This window comes from Malania oleifera, chromosome 3, assembly GCF_029873635.1.
Source record: "Malania oleifera isolate guangnan ecotype guangnan chromosome 3, ASM2987363v1, whole genome shotgun sequence".
Lineage (NCBI taxonomy): Eukaryota > Viridiplantae > Streptophyta > Magnoliopsida > Santalales > Ximeniaceae > Malania > Malania oleifera.
Genome location: NC_080419.1, coordinates 20,151,860 through 20,168,459, shown reverse-complemented (window position 1 = coordinate 20,168,459; position 16,600 = coordinate 20,151,860). Strand labels below are relative to the sequence as shown.

Here is a 16,600-nt window from a genome sequence, read left to right as displayed (position 1 = left end):
TTAAAAATCCTCTTATTGAGAGAATACATGAGTTGGTTTAAAAAATCTAGGGCAAAATGGGTTAAGGAGGGGGATTGTAACTCTAGTTATTTCCACAGGGTTGTTGAGAGGAGGAAAAGCTGCACTAGGGAGTTGACTTTGACTCTAGTTAGGTAGTGAGGGGTAGAGACCAGATTGGAGTGGAGATCACTAATTTCTACAAGTCTCTTGCTCTCTCTCTCTCTCTCTCTCTCTCCCCCGTGGGAGGAATCCCTAATAGATTGATAGTGGGCCTTGATTGGAGTCCCATTAAGGAGAACTTTGCTTGGTGGTTGGAAAGGCTTTTTGAGGTTGAGGAAATTAGAGAAGCTACTTTTGTCATGAGCAGAGATGAGGCCCTAGGCCTAGATGGTTTTTCAATGGCTTTCTTTCAGGATAATAGGGGTTTGTTGGAAGCTGACATCCTAAAATTTTTTGAAGAGTTTCATCATAAGGGTATGATGAACACTAGTGCAAATTCCACTTGTCTTGGGGGAAACCATCAACTTGGCTGTATCCGCTTTTATCCACGACAGACATCTTAGGTGTGGTGTTGGTGGCTAATGAGGTGGTACATGATGTGAAGAGGAGGGGTAGAAAGGGAATTCTCTTTAAAGTGGATTTTGAGAAATGGGGAATTCTCTTTAAAGTGGATTTTGAGAAATGCTGAAATAGGGTCAGCTGGGGTTTATTAGATAAGGTGTTGAGCGAAAAGACTTTGGGGATATCTGGAGAAAGTGGATCAAGGATTGTCTTACTTCATCCTGTAAGTTTGTCATTGTAAATGGTTAACCGAGAGATTGGTTCAGGGCCTTTAGTGGTCTTAGACAAGGGAACCCACTAACCCCTTTCCTGTTCACCTTAGCAATTGACACTCTTAGAAGGTTGTTCTTTCATGGAGATGTTGCACCTCCAGTTTGCTAATGACACCCTGCTGTCTCTTGAGGACTGCCTGGTGAAATTTAGAAAACCATTTAGCTGCTCCAAATCTTTGAGAATATCTCAGGTCTTAAGATCAACTTGTCCAAGAGAGGCAGAGCTGGCATCAATATGGGAGAGAACACTTTCGAATTTCAAATTGAGTGCGGAATGTGAATCCCTCCAGTGGCCCCTGACCTATCTCAGCCTCCCCTTTGGACCTTTTGGGATCCCGTACTGTAAAAGGTGAAGAAGAGATTGGAGGGTTGGAAGAGGGCTTATTTATCTCTCGGGTGCCTAGCCACTTAATGCTTCTGTCTAATATCTAACCTTTCCTTGTTTAGAATCCCTTCTAGAGTTGCCAAATTTTAGAGAGTCTGATACATGAGTTCCTTTGGTTAGGTCTGAGGGAGGTTAGGAGAGACCATCTAGCTAAGTAGGACATGGTTCGCAAACCTGAGTCTGAGGTGGGCCTATGTATTGGGAATGTGGTATCCAAGAACATCTCCCTTATAGGTAAATAGCTTTGGAGGTTCCCTTTGGAAACTGGTACCCTCTGGCATAAGGTGATTTAGATCAAATGGAATGGGTTGGAGACGAGGAGCAGCAGCATCATGTCTCACACATGTCCCTGGAAATTCATCTCTTGTAGCTAGTCAGTTCTTCCTCTTTATCTGATTCAAAGTGGGCAATGGCAGAAAAGTCTGATTTTGGGAAGATGTGTGGGTGGGGGATACTTTGTTGGAGCTGGGAGGACTCCTTGTCCTCTTCATGTACTTCGATTTTCAGGTTTAATATTATTGTCTTCTTCTTCTATTAAAAAAAAAGTAGTTGGTCAAGTCATTGACTATAAAAGAGGAGTTACTTGAATTTTTGTTTTACTTGTCGCCAAATGTTTTTCTATTTTCTTTATATAAGTATATATATTTTCTGTTAATCTAAAATATAGTGTTTGAGAGAAAAAATAACTCTTAAAATATTGCAAACTGTAAATTAGTTGCATAACAAATTGTTATATTTATACATATAGTTAAAAATAGAACAGCATATTATTTTAGAAATTGTTGACCTGCATGTTACAATGGTTAATTTTTGGTTATTATTTTAGAAAAAAAATAGATTAAATTATATTTATTTTTATTTTATTTTTTCGTATATCCAAGATATACAGCGAGTGTGAAAGCTTTCCTTCTTTCCTTACTTTCGTAAATGCCTTTTCAAGCGCAAAACTCTCCCTCCACTGTTCTGGCAATAACTCACTGCTGCCTGATCAGAGTTATCATAGGGTTCCAAAGATTTATGCTCAAAGAAAGTGCGGGATGATATTTTCAATTGACTCTGTAATTTGCATACATAAGAAGCACCTGTTGACTGGAAGTCCCTTATTCTGCAGGTTTCTACTGTAAGAATCTTCCCAAGAATTGCCTTTTATGCAAAAAAGCAGCATTGTGGGGGTTGTTTTCCAGATGGACTTTCTGGGAAAGCTGCTGGTGATTGCTATAGGAGAAGTGAGATTCCTGTAGTAGGAGCTGACTGTAAATCTGCCGTTTTTGCCCAGTGTCCACTTTAAGTTCATTAGGAATGTTCCTGTATTGAATTTGTACAAGCTGCCTTCAAATTCTGTAAGGTAGTCAAATCTCCCAATCAAAGGCATTCTTTACCAAAATAATGTTCCAGGAAATCCCATAATCTGTAATTTGAAGATGATTACGGATTGAGCTTCTTTGTCACAGGCCAAACTGAATATTGAAGGGGAATTTCATGCTAATAGGGAGAAGGGTCTCACCTGTTGTGCCAAAACAAAAGATTATCCCTGTTTTCCACTTTGCATTTAATAAGGGAGAAAAAGCCATCCCAAAGAATTATAAATCAAAATCTTGTATCCTACATATTAATACAACAATAATCAAAATATTATATATGTATGTGTGTGTGTGTGTGTGTGTGTGTATGTATATTGCAATCCTTGAGTCAAACATAAAATCAACTCAAAATTAGAATCAAGATTCAATGCTAGAGAGTTATCTTGCCACCATGACCACTTTTCCTCTTGCGGAATCTTCATGCATCCGTTGGACATGGTGTTTGGTTCTGGGGGGAAGTGGCAATTGAGAATTGGAAGCAAGGGTTGTGGGATTTTATGGTTGGAATTTCCAGTTTAAAATTATTGCTGTAATTTTACTTATTTTATGCGTATCACATGATGTTACCAGTCTGCCCCAAATAAAAATGAGGAGGGAGGGAGAGAGTAGGAGTGTGGATTTTTAGTTTAAAATTACTACTATATTTTTAAGGAAGCTAGATTTCATTAAATAAGTGAGATTGTATAAAAAGGAAAATTAATTTAACTTTTACAATAATTTCACCTCAGTGGCCACATGTATTCAGGGCTTGTTCGGGGAACTTTGGAGCAAGGTGATTCGATGAGTTTGGGTGGTAGACAGTTGTGGTTTATTTAATCTATGTGTTTTCCTGAATCTTTTTTTTTTTATTATTTTGTTCTAAAGATATACCATATTACACTCAAACTGTGGAGTTTAATTGTCACAAAAAAAGGGTAGGCAACTAATAATGAAATGAAAGGAAGAAAAATATAATATCTTTTTATTTGATGTCAATATTTTGAATTCCAATATGAGTATCACAAAATTGAATACCAATATAATATTTATGTATCAAATTTTCTTTAATAGTCATTCCTTTATTACATGTCTTTTATTTTGTGTTGGTCTGATATTTTTATTTCTTACCATATATACAAATTATTTTTTCCGTGTCACTACTAAAATAATGTTTTATTTACATTTAAATAAATGCTTATTTCAAAAAGTACTTTGCCAACTACATGTTTTTTAAGGAAAAATAGTGTTTTGTAAAAAGGTATTTTTCTGAAAAGTACTTATCTGAAAAAGTACTTATAATAAGTAATCCTAGACTATTTTTTGATAAATACTTTTCAGCAAGTATTTCTATTAGTGGTTGCAAAACAGTCCGTAACAGTTTTAACTTAGTGGTTTCATCTCACATGTTCCCTGATTTACATTAAGCTCATAGAAGAAAAATCTGATCTGTGTGGCTGTTTGTCATATTTCTCGTGTTGCCAGTTCATACTTTTTTGCTGTTAACTTGCAAATTTTGCAGGAAACTGTGAGCTCATCTGCAGATATTTCTGCAAAAACCAGAAGTGTCATTGAATTGAAAAAGCTTCAACTGTTGCAACTTCAGCGCCGTCTCCGGAGGTCTTTGATTTTCCTATTTGTTATGCTCTAGTTCATGTTTCTATTTTGTCAGCTAAATTGTAGAGTTTCATTTCATTTCTACTTTTTATGCTGTTTTATTTCTTCATTTCCGCTATCCTTTGTTGATTCTGATCCAACATTTATTTTATTTTGGGCAGTGATTTTCTGAGTGATTTTTTCAAACCAATAGGTGCTGAAATGGATCGCTTAAAGTCTATCAAGAAAAATAGAATTGGTAGGAGGCTGAAACAAGTTGAGAAATATGAGCAGAGAATGAAGGAAGAGCGACAAAAGAGGATTCGCGAGAGGCAGAAAGAGTTCTTCACAGAGATAGAAATTCACAAGTATCCATTTCTTTTTCTTATTTTCTTTTTGGGGCAAATCAAGCATTAACTTCTGTACCATTGAATTTACAGAACTATACATATATTTTTTTGTTTGTCTAATACATTGTAGTGGTCTAATGGGTATCCACCTATGTTCTTGTGGAAGTGATTTGCTTTTGCAAATGATATTTTGATTTTTTACAACTTGCCTGATGATCTGTACGTTAGGGAAAGACTGGATGACGTGTTTAAAATTAAGAGAGAACGCTGGAAGGGTTTTAATAAATATGTGAAAGAATTTCACAAAAGGAAAGAAAGAATACATCGAGAGAAGATTGACAGAATCCAGCGTGAGAAGATTAATCTATTGAAGATTAATGATGTGGAGGGGTATCTAAGAATGGTTCAGGTGTGGTCTGGTTATTAGATTTTACTGGTTTCAGATTCGTATTCTCCTCTGTGCTCTTTGTTTATGATTTGGATGATTGTATAGGATGCTAAATCAGATCGTGTTAAACAACTGCTCAAAGAGACTGAGAAATATCTTCAGAAGCTTGGATCAAAACTAAAGGATGCAAAGGCTGTGGCGACACGCTTTGAACTTGATATGGAGGAGAGCCGAACTGCAGGTGTTGTTGAGAAGAATGAAACAGCTGCAGAGAATGAAGAGGAGAGTGACCAGGCGAAGGCAAGTTCGTTATTTGTTTTTTTGTTTATGTTTTCCCCTATGCTCTGTCTGGAGTTCCATGTTTTTGTACTCAGTTGCTGTGACTTTGCTTTGCAGCATTACATGGAAAGCAATGAAAAGTACTATTTGATGGCTCACAGGTAACATCATTTCTCTTTCTTAAATTCTATTTTTTTATTACATGCTTCTGAAAAATAATGGATGTCGGTGTATGATGTCTCTGTGGTGTGTTGTCCGAGAATCCAGATGCCTTGAGGCCTTTAGTTTATGGGTTCCTTTTTAGAATTTGTGTCGAATAAATGCCATTTTTATTTATCCTTGTTTAGCCTTGATGTACATTGTTGGTCCACAACCTAACTGCTTAAGCTTTAGGTAAAGTGGTAATTTAACATGGTATCAGAGCTGATTACTAGGAGGTCCTGGGGGTTCTAGTCTTGTTGCTTGCATTTATTGTGTGGTGTTTAGAAAATTATTGTATTCCCTATCATGAGTGTTATTTTATCGTGTGTTATCTCTCCACATGCTGTTGGGCTGCACATGCGGGGGAATGTTAAGGCTTGATATATATTGTTGGCCCACAACCTAACAGCTTAAGCTTTTAGGTAAAGTGGTATTCTAACAATCCTTATAATTAATGTTGTTTTGTGCAGTATAAAAGAGAGCATTGCAGAGCAGCCAACTTGTCTTGAAGGCGGGAAATTAAGAGAGTGAGTGAATATGCATTTTCAAATAACGTGCAAGTATTCTCCCTAGGATAGATTTAGTGTTTCATGTTATGTTTACTTTTTAATTGTTCTTTTCCCTTAAAACTTATGTCCATGGATTAAAGAAAAAATCCATCCATCTTTCTTTTTAGTTTCCTTTTTTCTGTTTTTTTCCAGTATTTTGACGGAAGATGTCTTATTCTCCTCTTTGTAAATTATTCTCTTATTAATGAAATCTCTTCTTTTGCTATCAAAAATATAAAAGAAAAAAAGAACATCCATTGTCGTGCTATGGCTTGCTTTTATTTATAGTTTCTGTTTGTGAGATTCAGGTACCAAATGAATGGCCTGCGTTGGTTGGTTTCACTATACAATAATCATTTGAATGGAATTCTTGCTGATGAAATGGGTCTTGGTAAAACTGTTCAGGTATGGCTTGGCATTGAATCAATATTTTGACACTGCTTTCAAATTTGTACACATGAACAGTCTCATTGCATGTGATATTGTAGGTTATTGCTCTGATTTGTTACCTAATGGAAGCCAAAAATGATAGAGGACCTTTTCTAGTTGTTGTGCCATCTTCAGTTCTACCTGGATGGGAGTCAGAAATTAACTTTTGGGCCCCGGCTGTGAACAAAATTGTCTATGCTGGGCCACCAGAGGAGCGGCGTAGGCTATTCAAGTAATGGCACATTAGTGCAAACTTAACTTTTATTTATACTCATCATGGAAGTATGACTGGATTTTTTGTTTATTGCAGGGAAAGAATTGTTCATCAGAAATTCAATGTCCTTCTAACAACGTACGAGTACTTGATGAATAAGCATGATCGGCCCAAACTAAGCAAAATACATTGGCATTATATCATAATTGATGAAGGCCATCGCATAAAGAATGCTTCTTGCAAGTTGAATGCTGACTTGAAGCATTACCAGAGTTCTCACAGATTGCTGTTAACTGGGACGCCTCTACAGGTCACATACTATCTTCTTCTTGCTGTTGATTTATTTATTATTCCTGCTAATCTTTGGACTTCAGTTTCAGAGATATAGACTATCTTCCCTTTTTTGTTAGTTTGACATCACTCCTGGATCTTCATTGCCCTTCATTTGTTGCTTTCTGATGTGGATGTGTTTCTGATTATTATTCCTTTCTTTTATGTAGAACAATCTCGAGGAATTGTGGGCACTCCTTAACTTCCTGTTGCCCAATATTTTTAACTCATCTGAGGATTTTTCTCAGTGGTTCAACAAACCTTTTGAGAGTAATGGTGATAATTCACCTGATCAAGTAAGCTTTTGACCATTTCTGGTATTTTTCATTAGCCATTTTTCTGTTATATAGACCTGTTCTTCTCTCTCTCTCATTCTCACGCTGTCTCTATCAATTATTGATCTTGCTACTTTTCTTATTCCCATCCACTTCCCATTTCTTATTGCATATTTTGTGCTTATCATAACTAGGCTTTATTATCCGAGGAAGAGAATCTTTTGATCATAAATCGTCTTCACCAGGTTCTTCGGCCATTTGTACTTCGGAGGCTGAAACACAAGGTCCTTAAAATATGATAGTTTATGTTTTCCTTTTTATGATATTCAAGAAATTTATTTATATCATGTTTCTTAATATGTTAGCAGATGTATTCTTTGACTTGGGTTTGGGTATGTATTCCAATTGTCGAATAAATTCTCAGTTTTGTATGTGCTTCCTTAATCTACAATTCAGTGAAATATGAAATCTATGTGAAATTGGTTGGGGCATGCATCACCCAATTGAGTTTTGCTCTATTGGGAATAGGGGTGTACAAAATTTATCAAAAAACCAAAAACTGACCTGAAACCAGACTGAAATAAGTGTCGGTTTGGTTTTCAGTTCTCGGTTTTGGTTTCCAACCCAGAACAGAACTGAAAAATTGAAATATCGTATATAAATTAATATGTATTAATTATGTCATGTAATGTCATAGGTTTAACTAATGTTAATATATTTATTTTGTTTACTAATAATTCTTGAACAAAGTAATTACATCTTCATTCTCTCCGCTTTCCTTTAAATTTTAATCCTAGTAGAAGAACAAGTGAAAGAGAGAAATGGTGAGCTTTTATAAAGCTGGGGAGGCTCGCCTTGCTCATGCATTTTCGATGTGGGACAAAAAGAGTAGGAGATCAATGCTGAAGTCATTGCTCAATGCTCCCTATCCATTCCTGTCCCACATCGGATACAGTGGAGACGTTTTGCCTCTCCCTCCTTTATAAATATAGGTCGCCCCCATCAGCTTGGTCACCAATATGGCTAGGTTTGCATCTAAAGCGCCTGGCCTACATTAGATTCCCAATGTTGCGGTGGAGTCCTTGGAGTTTAAGTATTTAACTTGAGAGGCAAAAAATTTGAGTGGTTTCCATGTGATCAGCTTATTATCAGTACCGAACCGTAAAACCACTAAGCCGATTAGTGAGAAAACTGTCAGTTCCAGTTCAGCATTTTAAGAAACCAAATTTTGCAGTTTGGAGTTCAGTATTGACTAAAACTGAACCGCACCGAACTGAATTCACCCCTCGCTGGGATTCCATAAGGTTCCATTAAGGAACTTCTGCAGTTCTACTGGATGTGTCCACTTGGTGAAATGTGGAAGCAGCCAAAAATAGCTCTGCCCTGCCATCAATCTTTAATTTCTTTGATAATTATTTAGCATCCTCACGACTCTCTAATTTATTATTCTTTGGTTTTCATTTCTTTTGTAGTCATGATGAGTTTTGACCTGCATTGCTAGCTGGTAATTTCAATTATATAGCTTGGTGTTTGAAGTGGGGTGGATTTGGTGTTGCACCCTCTGCTCTGTTTATTTATTTTTGGGGATTTGGCTTGGGTTTTTTTGAATCTGCCTACTTATTTCTTTAGAATTTTTTCAGTCAATTATGTAAATGTTCAATTTCTTTCATGGTTAAAGGATTTCATGAATTCATATAAGTTATAATTATTTCTTCTTATGTTTATTCTCTTGTGGATTGGATTGTTCATGGAATAACCCAACATGACCAAACTGACCCAACTCAGTCCATACTGCCTACAAAGAATGGTTTCAAAAGTATTTGGATTGGGTTGTGGATTGTATTTCCATAGAAACTGAACATGCGGATTGAAAGACAGGTTAAAAGCTGGAAACCACCCAACCTAATCGGACTTAAATATAATGGCAAAAAAATAGAACAAACAACAAAATTGCATAATGTGTGTTGCTTTGAGATTAAGGTTTTTTTGAGGATCTCTTTCCTGTTCAATCTATACGTTTCAAGCCATTGGAGACTTACGTCACTTGCATATGTTATGCTAAATTTTAATTTCACTAATACTTTTCTATGTTATTTTTTTTCTTTTTTTAAAATAAAACTAATTTGCCAATTTGACCCAATCCACTCGAGTATCAAACCAGTCCAAACCGCATCCTATATGGTTTGACTTCAGTTTGAGTTTTTTCTCAAACCGATCTAATTGGTTTGGCTAGAAATTTGAGCTCAATCTGATCCACCAACAGCCCTACTTGTGGAATTTTTGGATGCATTAAGTTGAGAAAATACTTTATTTTCCACTTTAATATTTCAAGTAATTGAAAAACAGTGCCGCAGTTTCTGATTTTCTAACGTTTTTCCAGAAAACCTGAGAAAACACTTTTTTTCATATTTCTAAGTTTTCTGTACAAAAGCTAGAAAGTTGGAAATGTGGTGGCAATTTTGTAATATTAGAAACTGAAAATGGAAAAAACCTGAGCTGTTTACGTCTAGTGTGTGGTTAATTTATTACCCATTTATATAGATGCTTAAGGCATTGTGACACATTCTCATCCATCAACTGGGGAACACCTCACTTTTTTTCATGCCTGGAGCAGTACCAAGTATGTGCATTTAACACTCTTAGGTGCTTCCATAGCATATATTGAGACTGAAGAGGGAGCCACTGAACACAGAGAAGAAGCTGCAAAGGTATTCACAGAATAATGTTTAGTGTCAGCATTGCCAGTATAGTGCAGTGGATTCCTTTGAGGTTTTGGTTTAGTTCTGTAAAGGACAACAATTCTGGAAACAATTTTTATGTTGAAACTTTGGGTGCTTACTTCATGTCCGATTTGTCTGTCTGCATAATGCAGCTGGGTTGTGATTTGGTTTCTCAAATTATAATTACAAACAGCTGTTCTAATGGTTATTATCTGCTGAGACCTTCACAGATTTCTTGCGAAGTTTTTTTCTTTAATGCCCATGTTTCAAAGAACTATTGGATCTTGTGATTTCCTAGATCTTTGAGCTTTGGATTCCTATCATAATGTATCTTCTCACATTTCAACGCTGTTTTTGGTAGGTTGAAAATGAATTGCCTGAAAAGATTGAAAGACTTGTAAGATGTGAGGCTTCTGCATATCAGAAGCTTTTGATGAAGAGGGTGGAAGACAATCTTGGTTCAATTGGAAACTCAAAGGTTTTATCTTTTCTGCATTTTGTTCTTAGCCATGTTTGAATTTGTGCACAGTGGCTTTCTCATGATATTCCATAACTCATATAAGCATGCATAGTGCATAAACACCTTTTGTTTGCACATTCATACTCTGGATGGTTGTTTATTTATTCACTCTTAACTTTAAGCTCACGGTTATATTAGGCTCGGTCAGTGCACAATTCTGTTATGGAGCTACGCAATATATGCAATCATCCATATCTCAGCCAGCTTCATGCAGACGAGGTATGCTCTTTTACTGTTCATTTAGGATACAGTTGGCTGTTAGAGAAGATTAGGGGAAGCAGAGACTAGGGAAATGTTTAAAAGTGGCTTTTTTTTTTCATGGTTACTTATAAGCATTTTGATGGGGCTTGGTGTTTGTTTACATTTATTTGGCTCTACTAATATTTGACCTGTTCCTGTGCAGGTTGATAGCTTAGTCCCTAAACATTATTTGCCAACAATTGTGAGACTTTGTGGGAAGCTTGAGATGTTAGATCGCTTACTACCCAAATTAAAAGCAACAGACCACCGAGTATGAAAATGCTTGTTTATGATTCTAACTATTTCAAAATTTTATGGATCAAAGTTCGTGGTGTTCTATGTGTTCCATGGTTTTAAATAACGGCTGCGACCGTTACATAACACTATTATGTAACGGTTTTGGGGTTACCGATACTGTTACACACCGTGAAATCGGTGGGAATAAAAATCAGAGCTGTAGTGGCCGTTACGGACCGCGGCCGTTATATAAAGGCTGCTACGGCCGTTATGTAACTGCTACAGAACTGTTACACCAAAAAAATATTTTATTTTTTACTTTTTCTTCTCACTTTTTCCGTATCTTTCATGAATCATTCTCAATATACCATGTGGCGAGAGGGGGAAAAGATTATAATGAGGATGACAATGATACAAAATTTACTATTTCTTTAAATGCTCATAAGAGATGTATTAATTAACAATTTGAAAATACTAACTTGTTAGGAAAATATTTTATTTTGATAATATTAGTAATGTGATATTTATGTTATATATTTTTCAACTTCAACCTTCTTTATTTTCTAACTATTTTATATTTGTATTATTTGTATGTCTTATGTGTCTAATAGATTAATGGAGTGTATGATGTATTTCGTTTATTAATTAATTTAGAACACATAAGAATTTATCACGTATAAGAACAATGAGAAGTATAAATACGCACACACACATAATATTTCTGTTAATGGTGGTTTAAAACAAATGTAAACTTGTTGCCCTTACCAAATAACTTAGTTGCTCGAACTAAAGGATCCAAAATACACTAAAACTCCTTCTAAGAGGGGCTAAAAGCTTAAAACATGCAAGTACGCTAATAAGCACAAGGTTGTGCGTGCTTCAAAAAAATTCACGGTCGTTACACCCGCTTCCCGTTATGTAACATCCGCTACTCCTGCTTCTAGTTAAACCCATTACTGTTACGTTACGCTACTCGCTACCGCGATTTAAAGCCATGATGTGTTCACAACAGTTGAATGGTATATTTTCATTTTATTGCATTTCTACGAGCTATTCTGTTTTTATTTTTATTTTTTAAAAATTAAACCACATTTACTGCCTTCTTATGCGGTCTGCTGTGTGTGCATGTGTATTTATTTATCTATTTATTTATTTTCAAAATTTTAAGTGCCATTGCTATATTTTTTTTAATGCTTAATTTTTGAATATCTGTTTAATCTTTTTGGTTTTGGAAGTTACTCTTACGTTTTTAGGGGATTGAAGTTTTTTTAAAAGGAGAAAAAAGATGGCTGTGCCACTCGCCTCTGCTGCCCTGGCAATACTCTGTTTTTGAGTTGTGATGCCTTAGATTATAGCATTTTACGTCGTTCTTTTGTATTTATTTTTCTAAAACAATTTATATATCGCATGGAAAGCATTCTTTAAAAGTTCCTTGAATGCGTACTTTATTTGCTCATATTCAACTTCTTCCTTATTCAACTGATTTTTATTATACTGAATTAGTTCCACTATAGATATAATATTTGAATTGTCAATCAAGTATCGACATTTTGCGAGCTATAACTTGGATCTGGGACCTTTTTTTGATTGGTAATCCTGGGACATGTTATGATGCAGGTTCTGTTCTTTTCAACAATGACTAGACTGCTTGATGTTATGGAAGAATATCTCAGCTGGAAACAGTATCGCTACCTTCGCTTGGATGGACATACATCTGGAAGTGACCGTGGAGCCCTTATTGAGCTGTTCAACAAACCAGATTCCCCATTTTTTATATTTTTGCTCAGGTTAGTTGTTGCTTTTAGTTTTGTAGTTTTTGGTTCCTGACATTCAGTGAGTGCCTGCTATTCCTTTCCCCTTCCTTTTGAGTATTTTTTTATTGAATTTTTACTGAGATGCGCTGTTGGAAAAGATTCTATAATCAGTAACCAGATGATTCTTGAACTGTCTATTCAAAATCGATATATGGATCTCTAAAAAAAAAACAGAAATAAGTCATGTCCAATAAGTTTTTATCCTAAATAATAATTTTTGAAAACCTCGGTCCTGTCCATTCGACAATGAAACGGTTTTTTTTTTTCCAAATTCCTATTTCCTGCAGGAGTATATTTTTAAATTTCCTTATTTTATTTTCCATTTTCTGTTCAGGAGAGGAGAGTTTCATGTTGATTCCTGTATGTGCTTGTCCTCACTAAGTGGTCCTAGCCCCATGTTTTTAGGCTTTTCATTGAGATTTTATTGCAGTGGATCTTGGGGGATGACCCCCTCACTGACCACCCATCTCTGAGGCCATGACAAATACAACTTCTATTTTTGTTTTTTGTGTCATTCTTGAAGTTAAACTGAATCCTAGCCTCACTGTCCCTTCTTAAATGCTTTGTATTGGAATGTAGCGCAGTTGGGGATGTGGAATTGTGAAACATAGAAAGAGAAAATAGTACTTTGGCCTCATTCTCAAGCTCCTCATGCATTGCCTGAGTTAGTGGCAGCATCCTTGGAATCTGCAGACAAGCTGTTGACTACACCAAGCTAATATGGAGTCTGTTGGTCCTGGCTTCCTTAGAGAATAGAACATTTTATTTTGAGAACAGTTCTTGAAACCACTTGTTCCCAAAGTATTGAGCAATCGTAATATGGAGCATGTATTGTTGCATTTTCCCCTTTCTTTTATTAATCGTACATGCATACAACAACATGAAACAAAGAATAACCAAGCCTTAAGTCCTACTAGGTGGTGTCGGCTACATGGTTCCTCTTCTGCCATTCAGCACGATCTAGGGTAATATCCATTTACAATTAGAAGGTTGTCAAATCCTTCCTTCCTATCTTTGTTGAAGTTATCGTTGGTGCTCACCCTGTCACTTGTGAGTGGTGCTATTATGCCTAACTTGCTACAAATAAATTCATTCCTTAATTTATCTTTTAGAATCTTTTCATTCATCCACTTTATCATTCTCATTTCATCCACTTTTACTTTTTGGATATGTTGTTCTTTAGTGGCCTAATATTTTGATTCATATAGCATAGCTGGTCTTATAACCATCCTGAACATTTTTTTAAAAATATATTTAAAGGTATTCTATGGTCACACAGCAAGCCTGAAATACTTCTCCATTTAACCCAATTTGCTTTAATTGCTTAACCTTTTGATTCATATGGGATGGCCGGTCTTATAGCCAATCTATAGAACTGTTCTTTTAATTTTAATGCGTTCTATGACATAACATGCCTGAAACTATATTTACCTAACCTGTTTTAACTCTTCATACTACATTATAAATTCTTTTTTTTTTTTTTCGGCTTGCATAATAGATCCAAGGTATTGAAACCTACTAGTGCTCTTGATCCTCCAGTTTTATTTTCTGTTGATGAAATTCTTTTTTATTAGAATTTTTTTCTTTGGACTTTCTTGACCATGAAATTTAATCTTTTCTCCAATATTCCTCTTAAAATGACTAAAATTACTGTCCATGCTTTTTTCTTATTAGCATAATGTTAAAAACTTTAGATTCTAAAGCTTCTCTCTATAATTCTAACTTAAGATTCAACTTCAACTTTAGTTTCATTAATCAAGACATTATCATCTGCAAACAATATATACTGTGGAACCTCATTTTTGGATATTCCCAGTAATTTCATTCATCAATAATGCAAAATGATAAGGAGTTAAAGCAGACCCTTAATCTGCACTATTGTGATTAGAAACTCCCTGGACTCATGTAGACCTAACACTAGTCATTACTCTTATAAACATCCTTAATCACATCTATTTACTTACTATATACTCTGTTTTCCCTTCTCTTTTCTTTTCTAGAACCCACCATATAACTTCCTTTGGCCTCCTATGCTTTCTCTAAGCCAACAAAAACCATGTTTGAGTCTCACATTTTCCTCCATTACTCATTTTAGTACATATATAATTTTTATAGTTGACCTCTCTCTATAAAACCAAATTAATTTTCTTATACCTTCATTTCTAACCTTGATCATTGTTCAATTACCTTTTTCCTTACGCTGTATGACTCAAAGGTTAACTTGACAATGGTTTTTAGTTTTTACAATTTTAAATGTCTCCTTTATTTTTTATATGGGCATTAAAGTGCTTTTCATCCATTCATTGCTCGTTTTTTCAGTTGTTATAATTGTGTTAAATAAATTAGCTAACCATATTATTCTGTTATCACCTAGGAATTTGCAAGTTTCTATTGGGAAGTCATCCTGTCCTATAGCTTTTCGACTTTTCATCTTCTTTAATGCATATTGCATGCTTAACTTCATTGGCTCTAATTTTGCGGATAATCTCAAAATTTTAGCATTTTTCTCATTTGTCAACCCTAAGTTTAAGCTTTTGACTTGATTTTTAATAAATAACTTATTAAAATAATTTTGCTGCTTGGTGCCAAAAGAGAATGTTCGCATCTTTCCATTATAGCTTCTTTACTAAAATAGTATCATCCTAATTATTTATACATTTGATATTACCTAAGTCTGCCTTTTGTTTCCCTAGCTCGAGCAAGTTCAAATGTTCTTTTTTCTTTCTTTCTTTATCTAGTCTAGTATATAAATTATTATAGCTCTATGTTTAGCTTCACTAACAACCTTTTCTTGCCTCTTTAGTCTTTTCAAAGTTTTCCATGTGCATATGTTTTTAAATTAGTTTCTATGGTACTGACATTTAGAATTTTGGTGTCAGTATTCGGGCTGGAGGCGTTGGAGTGAATCTTCAAGCTGCTGATACTGTGATCATATTTGACACTGATTGGAATCCACAGGCAATATATAGTATCACTGTTGCTTGAAGAACTTTTAGTTCTGGGTTGATGGTATACATGATTGATGTTTTAGCTGGTTAATTTCTTCATTTTTACTCTTGACAGGTTGATTTGCAAGCACAAGCAAGGGCTCATAGGATTGGCCAGAAGAGGGATGTTCTTGTTCTTCGATTAGAAACAGTGAGTGATTTTTTCATTTAGGCAATATTTTGAGACAAGTAGTATGGCTTGTTTTCTTAAGCTGGCAGCTGGAAGTATTTATGCACAAAGTTTTATCGAAGAGTTAAAGTTTCCTCTTTTTTGATATTTTGAACAGTAATTTTCAATTTTAAAAGCCAATACCCATGTAGTATATTTGGATTAGTTGTATTACACTTTTCTTCACCAATTGCAATTGAGTTCAAAGAATTCAGCTTCTCTTGCAATGTTTTAGGCTTTTAGCTGCCTAGGGAACCCTATCTGAATGTAAGGAGTTGTCTTGCTTCTTTCACTCCAGGGGGGAAAAAATTGTGTCATCCATTTGGCTTGTTACCAAACCATTGCTTTGTTTTGCCTCATCAAGCCTCCATGGTTATTCTTTCTTGTTAAAGCTTCTGCTAATTTATGAAATGTGGAATGATGGGGAGCTTAAAGATGAACAAAATGAAAATTTGAATGCTTCAAGGGTAAATCAAGGCACAAGGTGCAAAGGGTACCTGAAGCCTAGGTGCAAGGTGCAAGGTGCAAGGTGCAAGGTGAAGATTGCACAAAGGTGAGGTGCACATTTAATAAAGTTGTGTATAAATTGCCCTATACAATGGGGGTTCACAGCACATGGTGTTCGTACCAAAAATCCTAAGAAAACAAAAAAAAACTTACAGAAAGAGCAGCATAGTTTCTGGAAAAAAGGAACAAAAAAAAAAAAAGCCGAAAAAAGGGTCATTGTAGCTCTGACAGAAAGCAGCGG

General features: G+C 35.4%; 1 protein-coding gene across 2 annotated transcripts in view; it reads left to right on the top strand.

Annotated features, from left to right (window-relative positions):
- Nucleotides 1-16,600, top strand: part of LOC131150635 (bifunctional 3-dehydroquinate dehydratase/shikimate dehydrogenase, chloroplastic-like) — a 98,220-nt gene that overhangs the window by 33,961 nt on the left and 47,659 nt on the right. For both annotated transcript variants that reach the window (XM_058101483.1, XM_058101482.1), the window contains exons 12-28: nt 4,078-4,175; nt 4,334-4,519; nt 4,730-4,910; nt 4,995-5,189; nt 5,286-5,329; nt 5,840-5,896; nt 6,226-6,322; nt 6,406-6,578; nt 6,657-6,870; nt 7,061-7,186; nt 7,360-7,449; nt 10,247-10,363; nt 10,544-10,624; nt 10,809-10,916; nt 12,500-12,669; nt 15,576-15,654; nt 15,760-15,834. In XM_058101483.1, the coding sequence (XP_057957466.1) occupies nt 4,078-4,175; nt 4,334-4,519; nt 4,730-4,910; nt 4,995-5,189; nt 5,286-5,329; nt 5,840-5,896; nt 6,226-6,322; nt 6,406-6,578; nt 6,657-6,870; nt 7,061-7,186; nt 7,360-7,449; nt 10,247-10,363; nt 10,544-10,624; nt 10,809-10,916; nt 12,500-12,669; nt 15,576-15,654; nt 15,760-15,834 (2,091 nt within the window). The remainder of the gene's footprint in view (nt 1-4,077; nt 4,176-4,333; nt 4,520-4,729; nt 4,911-4,994; nt 5,190-5,285; nt 5,330-5,839; nt 5,897-6,225; nt 6,323-6,405; nt 6,579-6,656; nt 6,871-7,060; nt 7,187-7,359; nt 7,450-10,246; nt 10,364-10,543; nt 10,625-10,808; nt 10,917-12,499; nt 12,670-15,575; nt 15,655-15,759; nt 15,835-16,600) is intronic.